An 18073-nucleotide genomic window follows, 5' to 3' on the forward strand; every position below is an offset into this window, starting at 1 on the left:
CGGGAGTAGTAGTGTCCTATTCATTCAATCTTATATATTTTGCACTTACTGTGTGCAGAGCACTGTATTGAGTGCTTAGGAGAGTACAGTTCAACAATAAACAGACACATTCCCTGCCACAATGAGTTTACAGTCTAGAGGGGAGGAGACAGACATCAATACAAATAAATAAATGACACATATGTACATAAGTGCTGTGGGGCTGGGACAGGGGAAGAACAAAGGGAGCAAGTCATGGCGACACAGAAGGGAGGGGGAGAAAAGGAAAGGAGGGGCTTAATCTGGGAAGGCTTCTTGGAGGAGATGTGCCTTCAATAATACTTTGAAGTGGGGGAGAGTGGCTGTCTGTTGGATTGTGTGCCCCGTGGAAAAGGGCGTAGGAGGCAGGGGACCTTTTTTTAATGATTTTTTTAAGGGTTTACTCTATGCCAGGCACTGTTCTAAGCACTAGGGTAGATACAAGGTAATCAGGTTGGACACAGTCCATGTCCCACAATGCGGATCCCAGCCTTAATCCCCATTTTATAGATGATGGAACTGAGGCACAGAGAAGTCAAGTGACTTGCCCAAGGCCACACAGCAGACATGTGGCAAAGTTAGGATTAGAACCGGTTCCTTCCAACTCACAGGCCTGTGCTCTCTCCAATAGGCCATGGACCTGGGTTCTAATTCCAACTCTGCCACTTACCAGCTATGTGACCTCAGGCAAGTTGCTTAAATTTCCTCATTTTAGATTGTGAGCCCTATGGGGAGGCGGGAATGTGTCTGATTTAATTAAGCTGCATCTGCTCCAGGCCTGAACACAGCAGTTGGCACACTGTAAGGGCTCAGCATGGCATAGTGGATAGAGCATGGGTCTGGGAGTCAGAAAGTCATGGGTTCTAGTCCTGACTCCACTTGTCTGCTGTGCGACCATGGGCAAATCACTTCACTTCTCTGGGCCTCAGTCACCTCATCTGTAAATTGGGGAAAAGACTGTGAGCTCCAGGTGGACTGCTTCCAACCTGATTACCTTGTATCTAGCCCAGCGCTTAGAACAGTGCCTAACACACTTAGAACAGTGCCTAACACATAGTATGCGCTAAACAGATACCATTTAAACAATGGACTGAATTTGTAAATATTTCAATTGCTCCACCACAGCCAGCAGGAGCCCTTAATTGGTCTCTGTTTTTTTTATTTTTATGGCATTTATTGAGTGACTATTCCATACAAAGGACTTGGGGAGATACATGACTATAATCTCAGAACCATCCGCAGAGATGGGCAATTCTCAGATAGTGAAGCCAAACACATTAAGCGCTTAGTACAGTGCTTTGCACACAGTAAGTGCTAAATAAATATGACTGAATCAGACCACAAGGAATCACCTGCCCGAGGCTCTGGGATTGGCAAAGATCAAATCCTGCAAGGGGAGAGAAGTCTCTAACATCCCACGCACCACGGCAAGCTTCTAGCCTGACGGGGAAAGTGCCGCACTTATCGAGAGAGCAAGAGTGGGAATAAAAGGGCAGCGTGGCCAGTTTTTATCAGCTGGAGCCAGGCTGAAAAATGAGAAAGCAGCCCCGTCGTGTGTGAAAGGAGAGATAGGCTAGGAAAGTGAGGGGTTGGAAAATGGGGCTGGGGGAAAGGGACTTAGAAAATTGTCACTCCCTAAAGCCTCAAAATAGGCAGGAATCACCATCTTCCCGATTTTACCCATTCCAACCTTCGTTCCGGGGAATCCTGGACCACATATCCCCTCCATGTCTGAAAGCCACCTCTCCTTGAAAAAAAGCAGAGGGGAACACTAAGCTAGAAGGAGAAGGACCAAGTGTGCGCTCTCTCCAATTTACAAAACCAACCGCCTTCCTCTCTATAGGAGGGGATGACTCCCATAGCCTCCAAATCCCATTCCCCTTCCTGTTCTTCAAAACCTGCTGGTGAGGGGAAGGGGTGGATTCCCCTGTTCAAAGTTCCCATGTGGAGAAGCAGCACGGGCCTGGGAGTCAGAAGAACCTGGGTTCTAATCCCGGTTCCACCACTTGTCTGCTGTGTGACCTTGGGCAAGTCACTTCAATTCTGGGCCTCGGTTACCTCATCTGAAATGAGGAAAAGATGTTTTGTTGTCTGTCTTCCTCCTTCTGTACTGTGAGCCCATTGTTGGGTAGGGATTGTCTCTATCAGTTGCCGAATTGTACTTTCCAAGAGCTTAGTACAGTATTCTGCACAGTAAGCGCTCAGTAAATACGACTGAATGAATGATCAAAAATAATCCCATTATCTTTTTTCTACCCCAGCGCTAAGTAAAATGCCTGGCACATAGTATGCACTTGACAAGTATCATTAAAAAAAGCACCCCAATCCAAACAAAAGATTCATCAAGGGCCACATCACTAAAATCCACCCTTTCCTCAACCTCCAAACTGCTACCACATTAATGCAATAACTCATCCTATCCCACCTAGATTACTGCATCAGCCTCCTTGCTGACCTCCCAGACTCTTGGCTCTCATCACTCTAGTCCATACTTCACTCTGCTGCCCGGATCATCTTGTCAGCTGTGTGACTGTGGACAAGTCACTTCACTTCTCTGTGCCTCAGTTCCCTCATCTGTAAAATGGGAATGAAGACTGTGAGCCTCACGGGGGACAACCCGATTACCCTGTATCTCTCCCAGTGCTTAGAACAGTGCGCTCTGCACATAGTAAGCGCTTAAATACCAACATTATTATTCTTTCTGCAAAAACGTTCAGGTTACGTCATCCCGCTCCTCAAAAAACACCAGTGGTTGCCCATCTGCCTCCGCATCAAACAAAACCTCCTCACCAGTGGCTTTAAAGCAGTCCACCTACCTCACCTCACTCTTCTCCTTCTACAACCCAGTCGTCACACTTCGCTCCTCCGGCGCTAACCATCTCACTGTGCCTCCATCTCAGCTATCTCCCCGCTGACCCCTAGCCCAGATCCTGGGGCCTGGAAGCCCCTCCTTTCTCAAATCCTACAGACAATTACTCTCCCCGCCTTCAAAGTCTTATTGAAAACACATCTCCACCAAGATGCCTTCCCAGATTAAGCTCCACTTTTCTTCATCTCCCCACTCCCTTCTGCATCACCCTGACTTGCTCCCTTTGCTTTTCCCCACTCCCAGACCCATAGCACTAATATACATATCTGTGATTTATTTATATTGATCTTTGTTTCCCCTACTCTAGACTTTAAGTTCATTGTGGGCAGGGAATGTGACTGTTTATTTTTGTATTGTACTCTCCCAAGCACTTAGTACAGTGCTCTGCACACAGTTGGCACTCAATAAATACGATTGAATGAATGAATGATCTTGCACCCCTACTCAGAAAATAACTTTACTCCTTCATATTAAAAGAGGCTGTGGATTCAAGCAGCTACCTTAGTCCTGATGGATTTAAATCTTGGAAGTGTTCAAGGAAACAACAGCTGAACTTCCTCTCCTAGTCAGAGGAGTTCTCTGAGGTAGCCAGAGTTTTTTAATTTATTCATTTTTTAAATGGTATTTGTTATGTGCTTACTGTGTGTCAGGAACTGTACTAAGTACTTGGATAGATACAAAATAATCAAATGGGACACAGTCCCTCTCCCTTACGGGGCTCACAGTCTTAATTCCCATTTTACAGATGAGGTGATGGAGTCACAGAGAAGTGAAGTGACTTGCCCAAGATCACACAGCAGACAAGTGATAGGGCTGGGATTACAAACCAAGTCCTCTGACTCCCTAGCCCATGCATTTTCCACTAGGCCACACTGCTTTTCCATGGCATTCCATGACTGTTCTTCCAAAACATGCAGCAGGTTGAGAGCCTACTTTTCCCCTTCTTTTTTTACTAAAAACAAATACAATAAAGGCAGGTTGCTTAGCTGCATAAGTAATTAATGTGTGCATGAGAATCAAGCTGTCCTCATCTGACCTCATTAAAATGTCTATGGTGCCACTTTGGCTAGTTGCAAATTACACAATTCAGCTACTTGCAATGTAAACCAAGGTACATCCATTGCACTGTCCGTTCATTGGTGAGAATAAACACTGTCAGAACATTCACCAGAGTTGAGCCCATCATCATTTTTGTTTGTTTTTTGAAACAGCTGCTCAATGCATGGATAAGCCCCAGTTGTTAATGTCTAGGCTATGTTTGCCAGGGAAATGTCTCCTAGCCACAACTCTGTTTTTTTTGAGGGGGGAGTTATGGTATTTGCTAAGCACTTACTGGATCTAGGCACTGTAGTAAGCGCTGAGATAGAAACAAGCTAATCACGTTGGATATAGTCCCTCTCCACGTGAAGCCCACAGTCTTAATCCCCATTTTGCAGATGAAGATACTGAGGCACAGACAAGTTAAGTGACTTGCTCCAGGTCACCCAGAACACGAGTGGCGAACCCAGGTCCTTCCGACTCCCAGGCCCATGCCACACTGCTTCTCTCCGGTGAATAATAACACTGTGAATAATAATATTTCAAAGTATCTCTATCAGCTTCTAGAGGACTATAACACCCACACCTGAACTCCGTACTTCAAACAATCATATTTATTGAGTGCTTACTGTGTGCAGAGCACTGAACTAAGTCTTTGGGAGAGAGTATAATAAAACAGAGTTTGTAAACACATTCCCCACCCATAATTAGCTCACCTCATTTGAGGAGGAAGCTAGTTGGGGAGACTCACTTTATAATAATAATATAGTACTTGTTAAGCACTTATTATGTGCTAAGCATTGTTCTAAGCACTGAGGTAGATACAAATTAATCAGTTTGGTCACAGTCCCTGTCCCACATTGGGTTTACACTCTTAATCCCCATTTTTTACAGATGAGGCAAGTGAGGCACAGAGAAGTTATAAGTGATTGCCCAAGGTCACACAGCAGGCAAACATTTCCCTCTAATGGATATGTGCTCAATAATTCCCATTTGTTGGTTGATTGACCAGTGTGCGAGTAACACTATATCCTCTTACGTTTTGTTTCTTTCATGTTACTTTGTAAGCACTTACTACGCACTGAGCTAGGTACAAATTAATTAGGTCGGACACAGTCTCTGTACCGCATAATAATAATAATAATAATAATGATGGCATTAAGCACTTATTATGTGCCAAGCACTATTCTAAACGCTAGGGTAGATAAAAGGTAATTAGGTTGTCCCATGTGGCGCTCACAGTCTTAATCCCCATTTTATAGAGGAGGTCACTGAGGCACAGAGAACTGAAGTGACTTGCCCAAAGTCACACAGCTGATAAGTGGCAGAACTGGGATTAGAATCCATGGCCTCTGACTCCCAAGCCCATGCTCTTTCTACTAAGCCACGTTGCTTCTCTGTGGGGGTTCAGAGTCTAAATTAGGAAGGAGAACAGGTATTGAATCCCCATTTTACAGTTGAGGAAACTGAGGCACAGAGAAGTTAAGGTCATACAGCAAGCAATTGGCAGAGCAATTGGCGGAGCCGGGATTAGAACCCAGGTTCTCCGACTCCCAGGTCTGTGCTTTTTCCACTAGGCCATGCTGCTTCTCTGGACAAGGTTTTGAACAACTGAATCCTGGGGAGCTAGAGGTTGGCAGAGGTTTTGGAAGGGGGTTCTGTGTAAATAAGGGAGTCTACTCACGGGATCTTGAATGGTGTCGTTGCCATGTACACATGAGATGCAGTGTGGCCTAGCTGATAGAGCATGGGCAAGGAAGTCAGAAGGACTTGGGTTCTAAACCTGGCTCTGCCACTTGACTGTTGGGTGACCTTGATTAAGTCACTTCACATGTCTGTGCCTTAGTTACTGCATCGATGAAATGGGGATTAAGACTGCGAGTCCAATCTGGGACAGGGGCGATTATGTCCAATCTATCTTGTATCTATCCCAGCGTTTAGTACAGTGCCTGGCACATAGTAAAAGCTTAAGAAGTGCTTAGGGGAGGAGCATGGAGTAGTAGATAGAGCACGGGTCAGGGAGTCAGGCACTGCCACTTGTCTGCTGTGTGACCTCGGACAAGTCTTCTCTGTGCCTCAGTTTCCTCATCTGGAAAATGGTGATTGAGACAGTGAGCCCCATGTGGGACAGGGACTGTGTTCAACCTGATTTCCTTGTATCCTCCCCAGCGCTTAGTACAGTGCCTGGCATATAGCAAGCACTGACTACTATTATTCTCATTATTAATATTAACAAATACCATAAAAATTAATGTTCCTTAAACAGCAGAAGTCTACTATTGTAGTGAAGCAATACTGTTGTCTGTGATGAAGTAGCTAGGCTTCCAAAGGAAGGCAATTTAGATGGAGAAGCCAGAACATTATAGACCCCCTTTACTGGAACTTAGCAGGGTAAGGTTGTGACCCTGTCGGTCTAAAACAGCTTCTGGGATGGCATCCTCAACTTCCATGAAGGGCTACTATTTATGGTGATGATCACTCTGTCTATTCTAGGTAAAGAACTCATCCCTGGGATTCTCGTTATCACTTATTTGGTCTTGCCTCTGTGACATATTAATTTATTAATAAGATGGTATTAATTCAGCCCAGGGCGAGATGGGAAAACAACACAAGTTAGGACTCTGCTAGTCTAATTGTACCTCGGTCTCGACGGTCTTTTATCCGACCCAGTTACACACATCTTTCTCTCTGCAAGGAAGTCAAAGGAAGTGAAGCAGCCTGGTCTAGCGGGTAAAGTACGGGACTGAGCTCCCCCATTATCTCTTCCGTGACCTTAGGCAAGTCACTTAGCTATTCTGTGCCTCGGTGACCTCATCTGTAAAACGGGGATTAAGACTGTGAGCCCTGTGTGGGACAGGGACTGTGTCCAACCCGATTAGCCTGTATCTACCCCAGCACTCAGTACGGTGCCTGGCAAATAGCAAGCTCTTAAATATTATTATTATTATGTCTCTCCCCTCTCCCAGGCCTAGTTGTTGGGTGTCCCAGTTTCTAGTCCAGACTCTGCCACCAGTATGACATAGTGGATAGAGCCCGTGCCTGGGAGTCAGAAAGTCATGGGTTCTAATCTCAGCTCCAGCACTTGCCTGCAGTATGAACTTGAGCAAGTCACTTCACTTCTCTGGGCCTCAGTTACCTAATCTGTAAAATGGGGATTGAGACTATGACCTGATTTGCTTGTATCCACCCCAGCATTTAGTACAGTGGCTGGAACATAGTAAGTGCTTAACGAATACCACAATTATTATTATTATTATTGTTATCATGTCATTTAACATCTCTGTGTCTCATTTTCCTCATCCATAAAATGGGGAACAAATTCCTATTCTCTCTCCTTTTTAGACTGGGACCCTCAAGTTGGACAGGAACTGGGCCTGACCTAATCATCTTGTATCTATCCCTTTAAACACAGTCTTTAGCACATTGTATGCATTTTATACAATCACCATTCTTACCCACCACCACTTTCCCACCTCCTTAAAAGTCACCTTCTCCAGAAAACATTCTCTGATTAACCTCTACCTCCCTGTTCATTTCGTGCCCAGCCACGCTGAGCCCATTTATGCAAAAAGAGGTTCATTTCCCTATAGTATGTACTTCCTCCATTGGTTTGTAAGCTCCTAAAGGGTAATTATCAGGTTTTTGGTTTCTTTTGTATGTTCAAGTCCCTAGTAGAAAGCTCCGAACACAGCAGATTATTATTATTAATCCTATTTATTGAGCACTTACTGTGTGCAAAGCATTGTACTCTGCTCTTGGGAGAGCACAATATAGCAGATGCTCAATAAACACTGAAAAAGTTAGTATTTGGACCTCAGGGAAAGCCCGGGCATAGTTTTTACCCTGTTAGGAGCCAACCGGTTGTATGATAGTTTACTACAATTACCTGACCCTCTCAAACAGCAAGAGAAGCAGAATAGTGCTCTGCATATAGTAAGTGCTCAATAAATACTATTGAATGAATAATAATGATAATTGTGGTATTTGTTAAGCACTTATTATGTACCAGGCACTGTACTGAGTCCTGGGGTGAATATAAGCAGACCAGGTTGGACCCAGCATGGCCTAGTGGAAAGAACACGGGCCTGGGAGTCAGAAGGACTGGGGTTCTAATCCCCTCTCTACCATTTGTCTGCCCTGTGACCTTGGGAAAGTCACTTCACTTCTCTGTGCCTCAGTTCCCTCATCTGCAAAATGGGGATTCAATACCTGTTCCTCCTCCTACTGAGAATGTGAGTCCCTTGTGGGACCCAATCATCTTGTATCCATTCCCGTGCTTCCTACAGTGTTTGGCACACAGCTGGCCCTTGCCAAATACCATTTTTAGTATTATAAATAATAAGCAGAAAAAACACTCATTAATAATAATAATGTTGGTATTTGTTAAGCGCTTACTATGTGCCGAGCACTGTTCTAAGCGCTGGGGTAGACATAGGGGAATCAGGTTGTCCCACATGGGGCTCACAGTCTTCATCCCCATTTTACAGATGAGGGAACTGAGGCACAGAGAAGTTAAGTGACTTGCCCACAGTCACACAGCCGACAAGCGGCAGAGCTGGGATTCGAACTCATGAGCCCTGACTCCAAAGCCCGTGCTCTTTCCACTGAGCCACGCTGCTTGTACCACTGATCGAACAAAACTAGTCCCCATCTGTAACCGCAACTTTTCTACCAGCACCTGATCTCCGATTAGGCTAGATTGGACGTTGGCCAGGTAGTCTGTGACAGGCACCTGGTTAAGACAAACACCCTGATGCCAATCATCATCAATTCTGGAGGGCTAAGCGAGCCAACTTCCTCACCCCCCTGCTTTTCCAGTCGTGTGCTCTGGTACGAGTATTAATTTGGATCGAAATAGGGAACGCGCTGACTTATGGGCGCTGGCTTTGGCTTAGCCCAAACCGTCGTATGTACAGAACCCAATGTTCTCTTTCATGACCCTGGGCTGCTGTAAATAATCGCCCCGGTTGCATCACCTGAAACTGTGTTCACCAGTTCAGCTTTTGTGGCCCTTAGTTCTCTTCAGCCACTCATTCCGCTGGTATCCACAAGATGGCCTCGTGGACCAAGGCAAACTACAAGACGAGGTCTGAGAACTGAAAAAAGTCAAAACATGTTCTGGTGAAACCAGAGTTGCCTCACTAAACACCGACCTACTACGCTCCTTCTGGTGAGGATCTCTAAAAACTTCCCTTTCCAAGCCCCCCTTGGTGATGCGGTTTAGGACGGCTCGTTTTCGTTGGCTTTGAACGCCAGGGTTTTGCATGAGTTTTGCAGACTATGCTCCCTTGGCTTTGAGGTCTGCAATAATTGACTGTGGAAGAGAGGCAAGCAAATATAGATTGTGTTTTTGTTAAAAATCCCTGGGGCCCACTGGTCTGTCCTTGCACCATGCATACACGAGTCAGGTCAAATAGTCTGGCATAACCATACGGTGGTGATCCCTGCAAATCGCTGCAATTTAGCTGGGAGAACCTGACACCTAATTTTCACTCGTGGCCCTAGGATATCCATGGGATTATTTGAATTTGGAAGAATATGGTAGCTTCAGCCGTTTGGGTATGATAATGCTCTTCCCAGCTTCTGAGGCAAATATTTACCGAACTCCCTTTGCATTATAATGGCACACAACATGCTCTGGAAGACCAGAGAAGCAGTGTGGCCTAATGTTTAGAACACGGGCCTAGGAGTCGGAAGGACCTCGGTTCTAATCCCAGATCTGCAGCTTGTTTGCTGTGTGACTTTGGGCGAGTCACTTCACTTCTCTGTGCCTCAGCTACCTCAGTTGTGAAATGGGGGCAGGGACTGAGTTCAGCGTGTTTAGCTTGTATCCACCCCAGCGCTTAGCACAGTGCCTGGCCACATAGTAATAGCAAGCTTGTTGTGGTCAGGGAATGTGTCAGTTATATTGACATATATATATGCCCAGGCCTGCACTCTACCCCATAGGCCATACTGCTTCTCAAAACCATACAGCTGAAAAACCTGCACAGTGGATAGTCCTCCTCATCCTCATCCAATCTGGATGCAATGCAAAATAACAAAAATAGGGAGCAAAAACAATCTCAATTCCAAACAAAACCTTCACTCCACTTCCACCCCCTACAAAATACGCTTTCTAACTCCTTAGACTTTGAGGCCAGAACCCTCTTTCATTCAAACACCACCAACAAAAAAACAGCATGGTATAGTGGGCCCGGGAATCAGAAGGTCACGGGTTCTAATCCCACCCTGCCGCTTGTCTGCTGTGTGACCTTGGGCAAGTCACTTCACTTCTGTATTTTGTAAAATGGGGATCGAGACTGTGAGACCCATGTGGGACAGGGACTGCGTCCAACCCAATTTGCTTGAACCCACCCCAGAGTACAGAGGAAAATGTCTGGCACATAGTGAGCGCTTAACAAATACCATTATTACTATTGTTATTATTATTGTTATCATAAGGGGTCTGCAGCCAGCTTTTCTGTTTCTTAGCCCTGCAGAAATCAGTGCTCCAGAAGGGTGCCAGCTAGGCTCAGTGGAAAGAGTCTCAGCTTGGCAGTCAGAGGATGTGGGTTCTAATCTCAGCTCTGCCACCGTGTGAGCTTGGGCAAGCCACTTCACTTTTCTGTGCCTCAGTTCCCTCATCTGTAAAATGGGGCTGAAGAGTGTGAGCCTCATGTGGGACAGCCTGATTACAATGCATCTACCCCAGCGCTTAGAACAGCGCTCGGCACACAGCAGGCACTTCACCAATAGCATAATTACCATTCTGATTATTATTAAGAGAACCTGCTTATCTTGTGTCCACCTCAATGTTTAGAACAGTGTTCAGCATAGTAAGCGTTTAACAAACACCATCATTATTATTATTATTGGCCTAGTGGCAAGAGCCTGGGCTTGGGAGTCAGAGGACGTGGGTTCCAATGCTGGATCTGTCACTTGTCTGCTGTGTGACCTTGGGCAAGTCGCTTCACTTCTCTGTGCCTCAGTTCCCTCATCTGTCAAATGGGTTTTAAGACTGTGAGCCCCACGTGGGACAACCTGATTACCTTGTATCCACCCAAGCACTCACAATAGGGCTCGGCACATAGTAAGCACTTAACGAATACTCTAATTATTATTATTATTATAAGGGTCTGCAGCCAGCCTTCCTGTTTCCTCTCCAGTGCTTAGAACCGTGTTTGGCACATAGTAAGCGCTTAACAAATACCATCATCATTATTATTATTATTTACCCTGCAGAAATCAGGGCTCCTGAAGGGTGCCAAATTTGGTCTGATCCATCTCCCAGAGGCCAACAGAAACAGGGAGCTCGTTGTTCATTCATTTGTTCATTCAATCGACTTTATTGAGCGCTGACTGCGCAGAGCACTGGACTAAGCGCTGGGAGAGTAAAATTCGGCCACAGCTAGAGACCATCCCTCCCCAACAACGGGCTCAGAGTCTGGGAGTGTCTCTTCTTGTTGCCGAATTGTTTCCAAGCGCTTGGCCCAGGGCTCTGCACACAGTCAGGGCCCAATAAACCCGGCTGAATGAGAAAACGAACGATTGGATGCGATCGTTCAATCTCTCATAATATCCCGACTGGACTACTGCATCAGCCTCTTTTCTGATTTCCCATCCTCTTTCCCCCCATCACTATATACTTCACTCCGCCGCCCGGATTATCTTTCTGCAGAAAGGCTCTGGGCATGTCACTCCCCTCCTCAAAAACCTCCAGGGGTTGCCCGTCAACCTTCACATAAAGCAAAAACTCCTCATTCTTCACTTCAAAGCTGTCCATCCCCTTGCCCTCCCACCCCACCTCCCTTCTCTCCTCCTCCAGCCCAGCCCGCACACTCCGCTCCTCTGCCGCCGCTCACCTCCTCACTGGGCCTCGTTCCCACCTGTCCCGCCGCCGACCCCTGTCCCACATCCCACCGCTGTCCCGGAACGCCCTCCCTCCTCACCTCCTCCAAACTAACTCTCTTCCCCTCTTCAAAGCCCTACTGAGAGCTCACGTCCTCCAGGAGGCCTTCCCAGACTGAGCCCTCCCTTTCCCCCTGCCCCTCCCCATCGCCCCGACTCCCTTCCTCTGCCCCTTTCCCACATCACTTGCGTCTATTCGTCCATATCGATCACCCTACTTATTTTTTCATTAATGCTGAATCTATGACTATAAGTTTCTGGTTTGATGCTACTGATGCCTGCCTGCAAGTTTTGCCGCCTCCCCCTTCCTAGACAGTGAGCCCGTTGTGGGGCAGGGATGGTCTCTGTTGCTGAATTGGACTTTCCAAGTGCTTAGGGCTGGGCTCTGCCCCCAGTCAGCGCTCAATAAATACCAGTGAGTGAATGCATGGGGGAGAAACTGAGGCCCGACTGTTTACCGTTCCAAGGGCAAGGTTCAGGGGGGCGGGGACCCCCCGGGGCTCATTTGCATAGAGCCCTGACACCATGTGACGTCACGGGACTCCTATATAAAAAGCTGCCCGCGGAAATAGCTCTTAGTCCAGCTTCAACGGCAGGGGAGTTAACACTTACCGCACTTCACCTTCTTCAGCCCACTTTTTTTTTTCCCCCCTCTTTTTTCCTCCCACCTCCTGTCGCTTGCATCTCCGGCTGGCTCCTTTTTTTTTATTGTTATTTTGATTTCCTCCTCCAAAGAGGGGACTCCCTCCTAAAGAAAAAAAAAAAAACCCGCCCTCCAACACTCCTCCGGCCTCCCTCCTAAGCTATGACCACCGAAATGTACCAGTCCACCATGGAGGTGGCCGTCTATCAGCTGCACAACTTCTCCATCTCCTTCTTCTCCTCTCTGCTGGGGGGAGATGTGGTTTCCGTTAAACTGGACAACAGGTAAAAAAAAAAGCTCTTGCAAAGTGCTTTTTGTAGTTTTTTGGGGTGGAGGACGAGGGGGTCGGTGGTCGCTCGCCGGGCCCTGGTTGCGGTGTTCCTGGGAAGGAGGAGCACGGTGTTAAGGGGGGAGGCTCTCTGCGTTTTTATCTGCAGTGGGAGCGGCTGCAAGGAGCTGGGCGAGGGAGGGAGCACTGCAGGGAGAGAGAGGGAGCATTGCAGGGCGGAGGAGGGAGCGCTGTCTCGGGCTGCAAGGAGTTGGGAGAGGGAGAGAGCGACTTGTAAGGCTGCAAGGAGCTGCGACAGGTAGGGAGAGAAAGGGAGCGACTTGTAAGATTGCAAGGAGCTGCGAGAGGGAGGGAGCACTGCAGGGAGAGAGAAGGAGCGACTTTTAAGGCTGCAAGGAGCTGGCGGGGGAGCACTGCAGGGAGAGAGAAGGGGCGACTTCTCAGGCTGCAAGGAGCTGGGGGAGAGGAGCATTGCAGGGCGAAGGAAGGAGCGATTTCTTGGGCTGCGAGGAGCTGGGGGAGAGGGAGCACTGTAGGGTGAGAAGGAGCATTGCAGGGGGAGAGAGGGAGCGACCTGGGCCGCAAGGAGGTGGGCGAGAGAGGGAACAGTGCAGAGCCGAGGAAGAAGCGACTTCCCGGGCTGCAAGGAGCTGGGCGAGAGAGGGAGCACTGTAGGGCGAGAAAAGGAGCGACTTGGGCAGCGAGGAGCTGGGTGAGAGAGGGAGCACTGCAGGGCCAGGGGAGGGAACGATTCCTCCGGCTGCAAGGAGCTGGGTGAGGGAAGGAGCGTTGCAAGCCGGGCTGGAGGAGCTGGTGGCCCCCGGGTGGTTGCATGGAGGACGAGGCCTGGAGGTGCAAAGCTCGTTGTCCAGGCTGGGCCGGACAGGATTTTTCCCGGCCGGCTCCGGAATGAGCTGGTCTTGGGGGAATCCCCCCCGCCACTCCACCGCTTGGTCTCTTCTCCCCATTGTTTGCCGCGGCCTCGTTTCCTTCCTGCAGCTCAGCCCCCACCGGCCCACGAGGGAGGGAAAAAGGGGGCTTTTGAGACCCCTCTAGGGTAGGAGGGAAAAAGAAAAATCCTCTTGGGGTGCAGGGGAGAACCGAGTTGTAACGTGGTGTCCGTCTTGTGTCTTTGCAGCGCCTCCGGGGCCAGCGTGGTGGCCATCGACAACAAGATCGAGCAGGCGATGGTAAGTGTCTGGCCGCCTCCCAAAGCCTCCCCAAGCTCTTACCTCTCCGAGGAGGGGGTTTGGGGTGGGCCTCTGCACCTCCAGCACCCCCCTCCGGGGCCTCCGTCCCCTAGACCCCCTCCCCGACTATATGCCCCAGGCATCGCCTTTTTGCGAAAAGACAAAGATCATGCCACCCCTTCCTTGGATCGTCCGTTAATCTGGGCGGTCTGAGGGATATCGCGGCAGCATTTGATTAGAGATTCAAAATGCCTTATTGTTGGGTGGTGATTGTACTCTCCCAAGCGCTCGGTACAATGCCCTGCACACAGTTAAGTGCTCAGATAGGCGAGGGACCACCGAGCGGGTGTTGCTTTCTTCCCACTGCTTGTTGCCGGGCAGATCTCTTACCGGGCTCCTTTGTCCTGCATCCTGCAGTTGGCAGAGCTCATTGGATGCAGTCACACTGCAATGCCTCTGCAGAGGGCCAGGGTCTGGAATGGCTATACCCCAACGCAAGGCTGAACTCCCCTTCCCCAGACCAGGTGGGGGCCAAAAAATAAGAGCCATTCTGGGTCACCCATCGCTAAATAGCCAAACCATTCCTGTGCTAGCGTGGCTAAAGGGATTGTCCTTTTCAAGTTGCCCGTGGCTCCGTAAGTGCACCGAGCAGCCTAATTACGTGGCAGCCTGGGTCCCGAACAATGTGCAGGGCCACGGTTCCGTGCGGTTTGCACCAGGAAACTCTACCCCCAGGGCAGTGATCGGTGCTCCAATAAATTGGACGAAGAAAATCACTGTTTTCAGTACAGCTGCAGGCTTTTCACCACTCTGTTGCAAAGCCCTGCCTGCGTGGGGGGAGGTTGGTATCGTTCAAAATGGTGGGTTGGTTCTTTCCCTTGCTCTGAGACAGAGGAGGGAGCCCTTGGGGTTTGTCTTGAAAATGTGCAGCCCCGGGAGATAGCTTTCGGGCTCTAGAGTGGCACTGTGATGCACCAGGTTCTCTGCACGTAGTAAGCCCTTAATGGATGGTATTGATGGGAGAGGCCCTTCTGCTTTGGGGCTCAGTGGATGGGCTGAAGAGAGGGACCCGACGGGCTCTGCTGAACCCCTTGGTTTAACCGTCCCCAGGGTCCGAAGGCCCGGGTGAAGTTGAGAGGCCTGCAAAAGGGACTTCTGCCTCCAAGGCTTGTCGTGGCTTACTGACGGTTTCCCTCTCCGTTCCTCTTCAGGATCTCGTAAAAAACCACCTGATGTACGCGGTGCGGGAGGAAGTGGAGGTCCTGAAGGAACAGATCAAGGAACTGGTGGAGAAGAACTCGCAGCTGGAGCGAGAAAACAGCCTCCTGAAGACCCTGGCCAGCCCCGAGCAGCTGGAGAAATTCCAGTCCCGGCTGCCGTCGGAAGTCCTGGCCCCGGAGACTCCGGCTTCCGGGGCCACGCCCTCACCTGAGCACACCGGCGGCTCTGCAGTGTAAGTGGCTCTGCCTTCGGGGTGGGCAGAGCCACTGAACTTTTTCTACTTATCTCCTTACAATAAGTTTTTTCCTCCCGAAGTATCATCTCGCAAGGAGAACTTCCCGCCTAGCAACAGCTGGTGCCAAGAGATGTCCCGACTGGGTCACCTCCAGTGACTGCTCCCTCTTGGAGAGGGGCTCTTCAGCACGATGAGTTGCGCTGGGACCTGACACGGAAACCCTGCGGGCCTTCCTTCCCGCACGGCCCGGGGAGTGCGGCGGCCACTGGCTTGCCGGTCCTCCCCACCGGAGGAGGCGAAAGGTGTCTTCAGGAGGCCGGCGGGGGTCCGGAAACCCCGAGGCAGCATGCCCGCTGACCCCCCGCCTTGCGTGGAACGGCTGGGGATGTTGGAGAGGAGAGCCTGTCCCCCCCACCCCACCCCGATCCTCCCAACCGTGCCCGTGTGTCCTTGAGAACTCCGTCGGGTGGACCTCCTGCTGCATTTGACTGAGACCGTTCCCCGAAGAAGCCAGGGGGTCGCCTCTTGGAGCGACACGACCCGATCCTTCTCTGCCCCCCAGGGGCTTCTGGAGGGATGGATGAGAGACTGAGCCAAGTCAGCCTTCTGTTGGCTATTAAGGTTTAGCATGTGGCTTGTATACACCACAGCTTTTGGGATGATGACGAAAAAGGCTTTGTTAGTACTGGTATTTTTTTTTTTTTTTTACATACAATTTATATACATATATACACACATAGGGAGATAGCTATCTATATGGATAGTCGTATATATGTTCATTCACACATCTACATACTGATAAATCTAACCATCTGTAAGGGGATTGACTGGCACCTGGTTATCGGAGGGAGATTTTAGGACTTGTAGAAGGTTTCTTGAAGAGGTTGGCCCAGCCTTTTCCTTTTGAAGGAGGGTGGGGAGTGAAGTCAACCGAAGGCTCTCCGGAGAGGCAGAGAAGAGGGCCCGCTGATGACCTGTATCGGATGGGTGTGAACAGGACCGCCTTGCTGATCAAAAACACTCCTCATCCTGGGCACGGGAGGTCAACTTCCGAACACTGAAGCAGTCCCGATGCTGCCGACTCACCGCCGGAAGATCAGCTCGGTTTATGGGACGAGTTGGGTTTTTTTTTGTTTTCATCGTTTTAACAAACAGGATGATTAGAGAACGAACAGAACGGATGTAGGCCGAAGGGAATGGGCCAGCCCGAGTCCTGAGGGCCAGAAGACGAGACCGGGACCAATGGTGGCCGTGGTTATTTGCTCAATGAGCTTTTCTAGGAGGTGGTTCGGTCGCAACAGCAGGACCCGTTTTCTGATCCCATCCTGGGGCATTCAGGAGTGTGCTCTTGATTGTTCAAATGTAGACAGAGATTTATTGCAATAAACTTTACTTTTCTATAAAGGAGTCTGGAGTATCTCTGGAGCAGGGGGGTGGGGGGAAGGAGGGGTCCCCTGAACCCCTCTACAGTAGTGATAGGCATTCCCCACCTCTCCCTGTTGAAGAGCATTTTTGTAGGGGGAAGAAGCCGGCAGAAGACTTTAGGAAACTTAGGAAAAACTATGGGCTTAATGGCCATGACTTGGAAAAACAAAACCACTTTTTTAGAAGTGGTAAGTGCATACTAGAGGCCAGGTGCTACACTAAGCACTGGAGAAGATACAAGTTATTCAGGATGGACAGAATCCGTGTCCCACATGGGGTTACAGTTTTAATCCCCATTTTACAGATGAGGTAACAGAGGCACAGTGAAGTGATTTACCAAGCTCCCAGCAGACAAGTGGTGGAGCTGGGACTAGAACCCAGGTCCTTCTGATTTATAGGCCTGTAAATCTAGCCATGAGGCTATACTGCTAATTGGTGGGAAAAGGAGTAGAAGAGAGAAGTGTCCTAATCCCACCAAGTTGAAGTGATCTCTCAAGAGGAGCTTCTGAGGGCTCTGGATCTGAAATAGAGGTTGTGAAGTTTGGGGGCTGGGCTGGCTATCCTGCTCCGTAATGGGAAGCATCTGTCCTGTACTGCCTCTGAGTAGGTGAGAATAAGGTACTTGCGGGGAGAGCACCTGAGAAAGCAAAATCCCTTTCCAGATGCTTTCAGCAAGGGGGTGTTAAGTGGATATCAGGATGGAAGCAAGAGTTTATCCATATCGCTTTTGAAAGGAAGAGGAGGAGCAAGGAAGTGGGAAGTGGACTAGAAGTGTGTTTTCTGTTTTTCTGGGTTTTTTTTCTTTTTAATGGTAGATAAATGCTCACTATGTGCCAGGCACTATAATGTGCTGGGCTAAATGCAAGCTGATCAGGTTGGACGCAGTCCCTGTCCCACATTTTACAGATGAGGGAACTGTAGCACAAAGAAGTGATTTACCCAAGGTCACACAGCAGAAAAGTGATGGAGGCAGGGTTAGAACCCAGGTCCTCTACTCCCAGACCTGTGCTATTTCTACCGCGGCACACTGCTTCAAAGGGGTGTCATTTTGTGCTTCTTGCCAAAAGAACCGGGTACTCATTCCCTCATTACGTTTCTCACCAGGACTCACGTCCCCTCTCCCAGAGATTGGCTGGAACATTTTCTTGACCCTCAAGGTGAAGGAGTTCTAAGTTAACCCGGGGGGCCCCAGGACTGTTAATAACTGTGTTACTTTGGCACTTACTATGTACCAGGCACTACTAAGCACTGGGGT

General features: G+C 49.0%; 1 protein-coding gene across 2 annotated transcripts in view; it reads left to right on the forward strand.

Moving 5' to 3' along the window:
- TSC22D3 (TSC22 domain family member 3) overlaps positions 1–16797 on the forward strand; it is a 132404-nt gene extending 115607 nt beyond the window's left edge. The window contains exons 1-3 of one of the 2 annotated variants that reach the window (XM_001505286.4): positions 12413–12742; positions 13886–13937; positions 15149–16797. In XM_001505286.4, coding sequence (XP_001505336.1) covers positions 12621–12742; positions 13886–13937; positions 15149–15394 — 420 coding nt within the window. In that variant the 5' untranslated portion in view covers positions 12413–12620 and the 3' untranslated portion in view covers positions 15395–16797. Of the gene's footprint in view, positions 1–12412; positions 12743–13885; positions 13938–15148 lie in introns of those variants that run through there. The other variant, XM_029067498.1, reaches the window with a different exon arrangement.
- The last annotated feature ends 1276 nt before the right edge of the window (positions 16798–18073 follow it).

Source organism: Ornithorhynchus anatinus, chromosome 6, assembly GCF_004115215.2.
Source record: "Ornithorhynchus anatinus isolate Pmale09 chromosome 6, mOrnAna1.pri.v4, whole genome shotgun sequence".
In the NCBI taxonomy this organism is placed as follows: Eukaryota; Metazoa; Chordata; class Mammalia; order Monotremata; family Ornithorhynchidae; genus Ornithorhynchus; species Ornithorhynchus anatinus.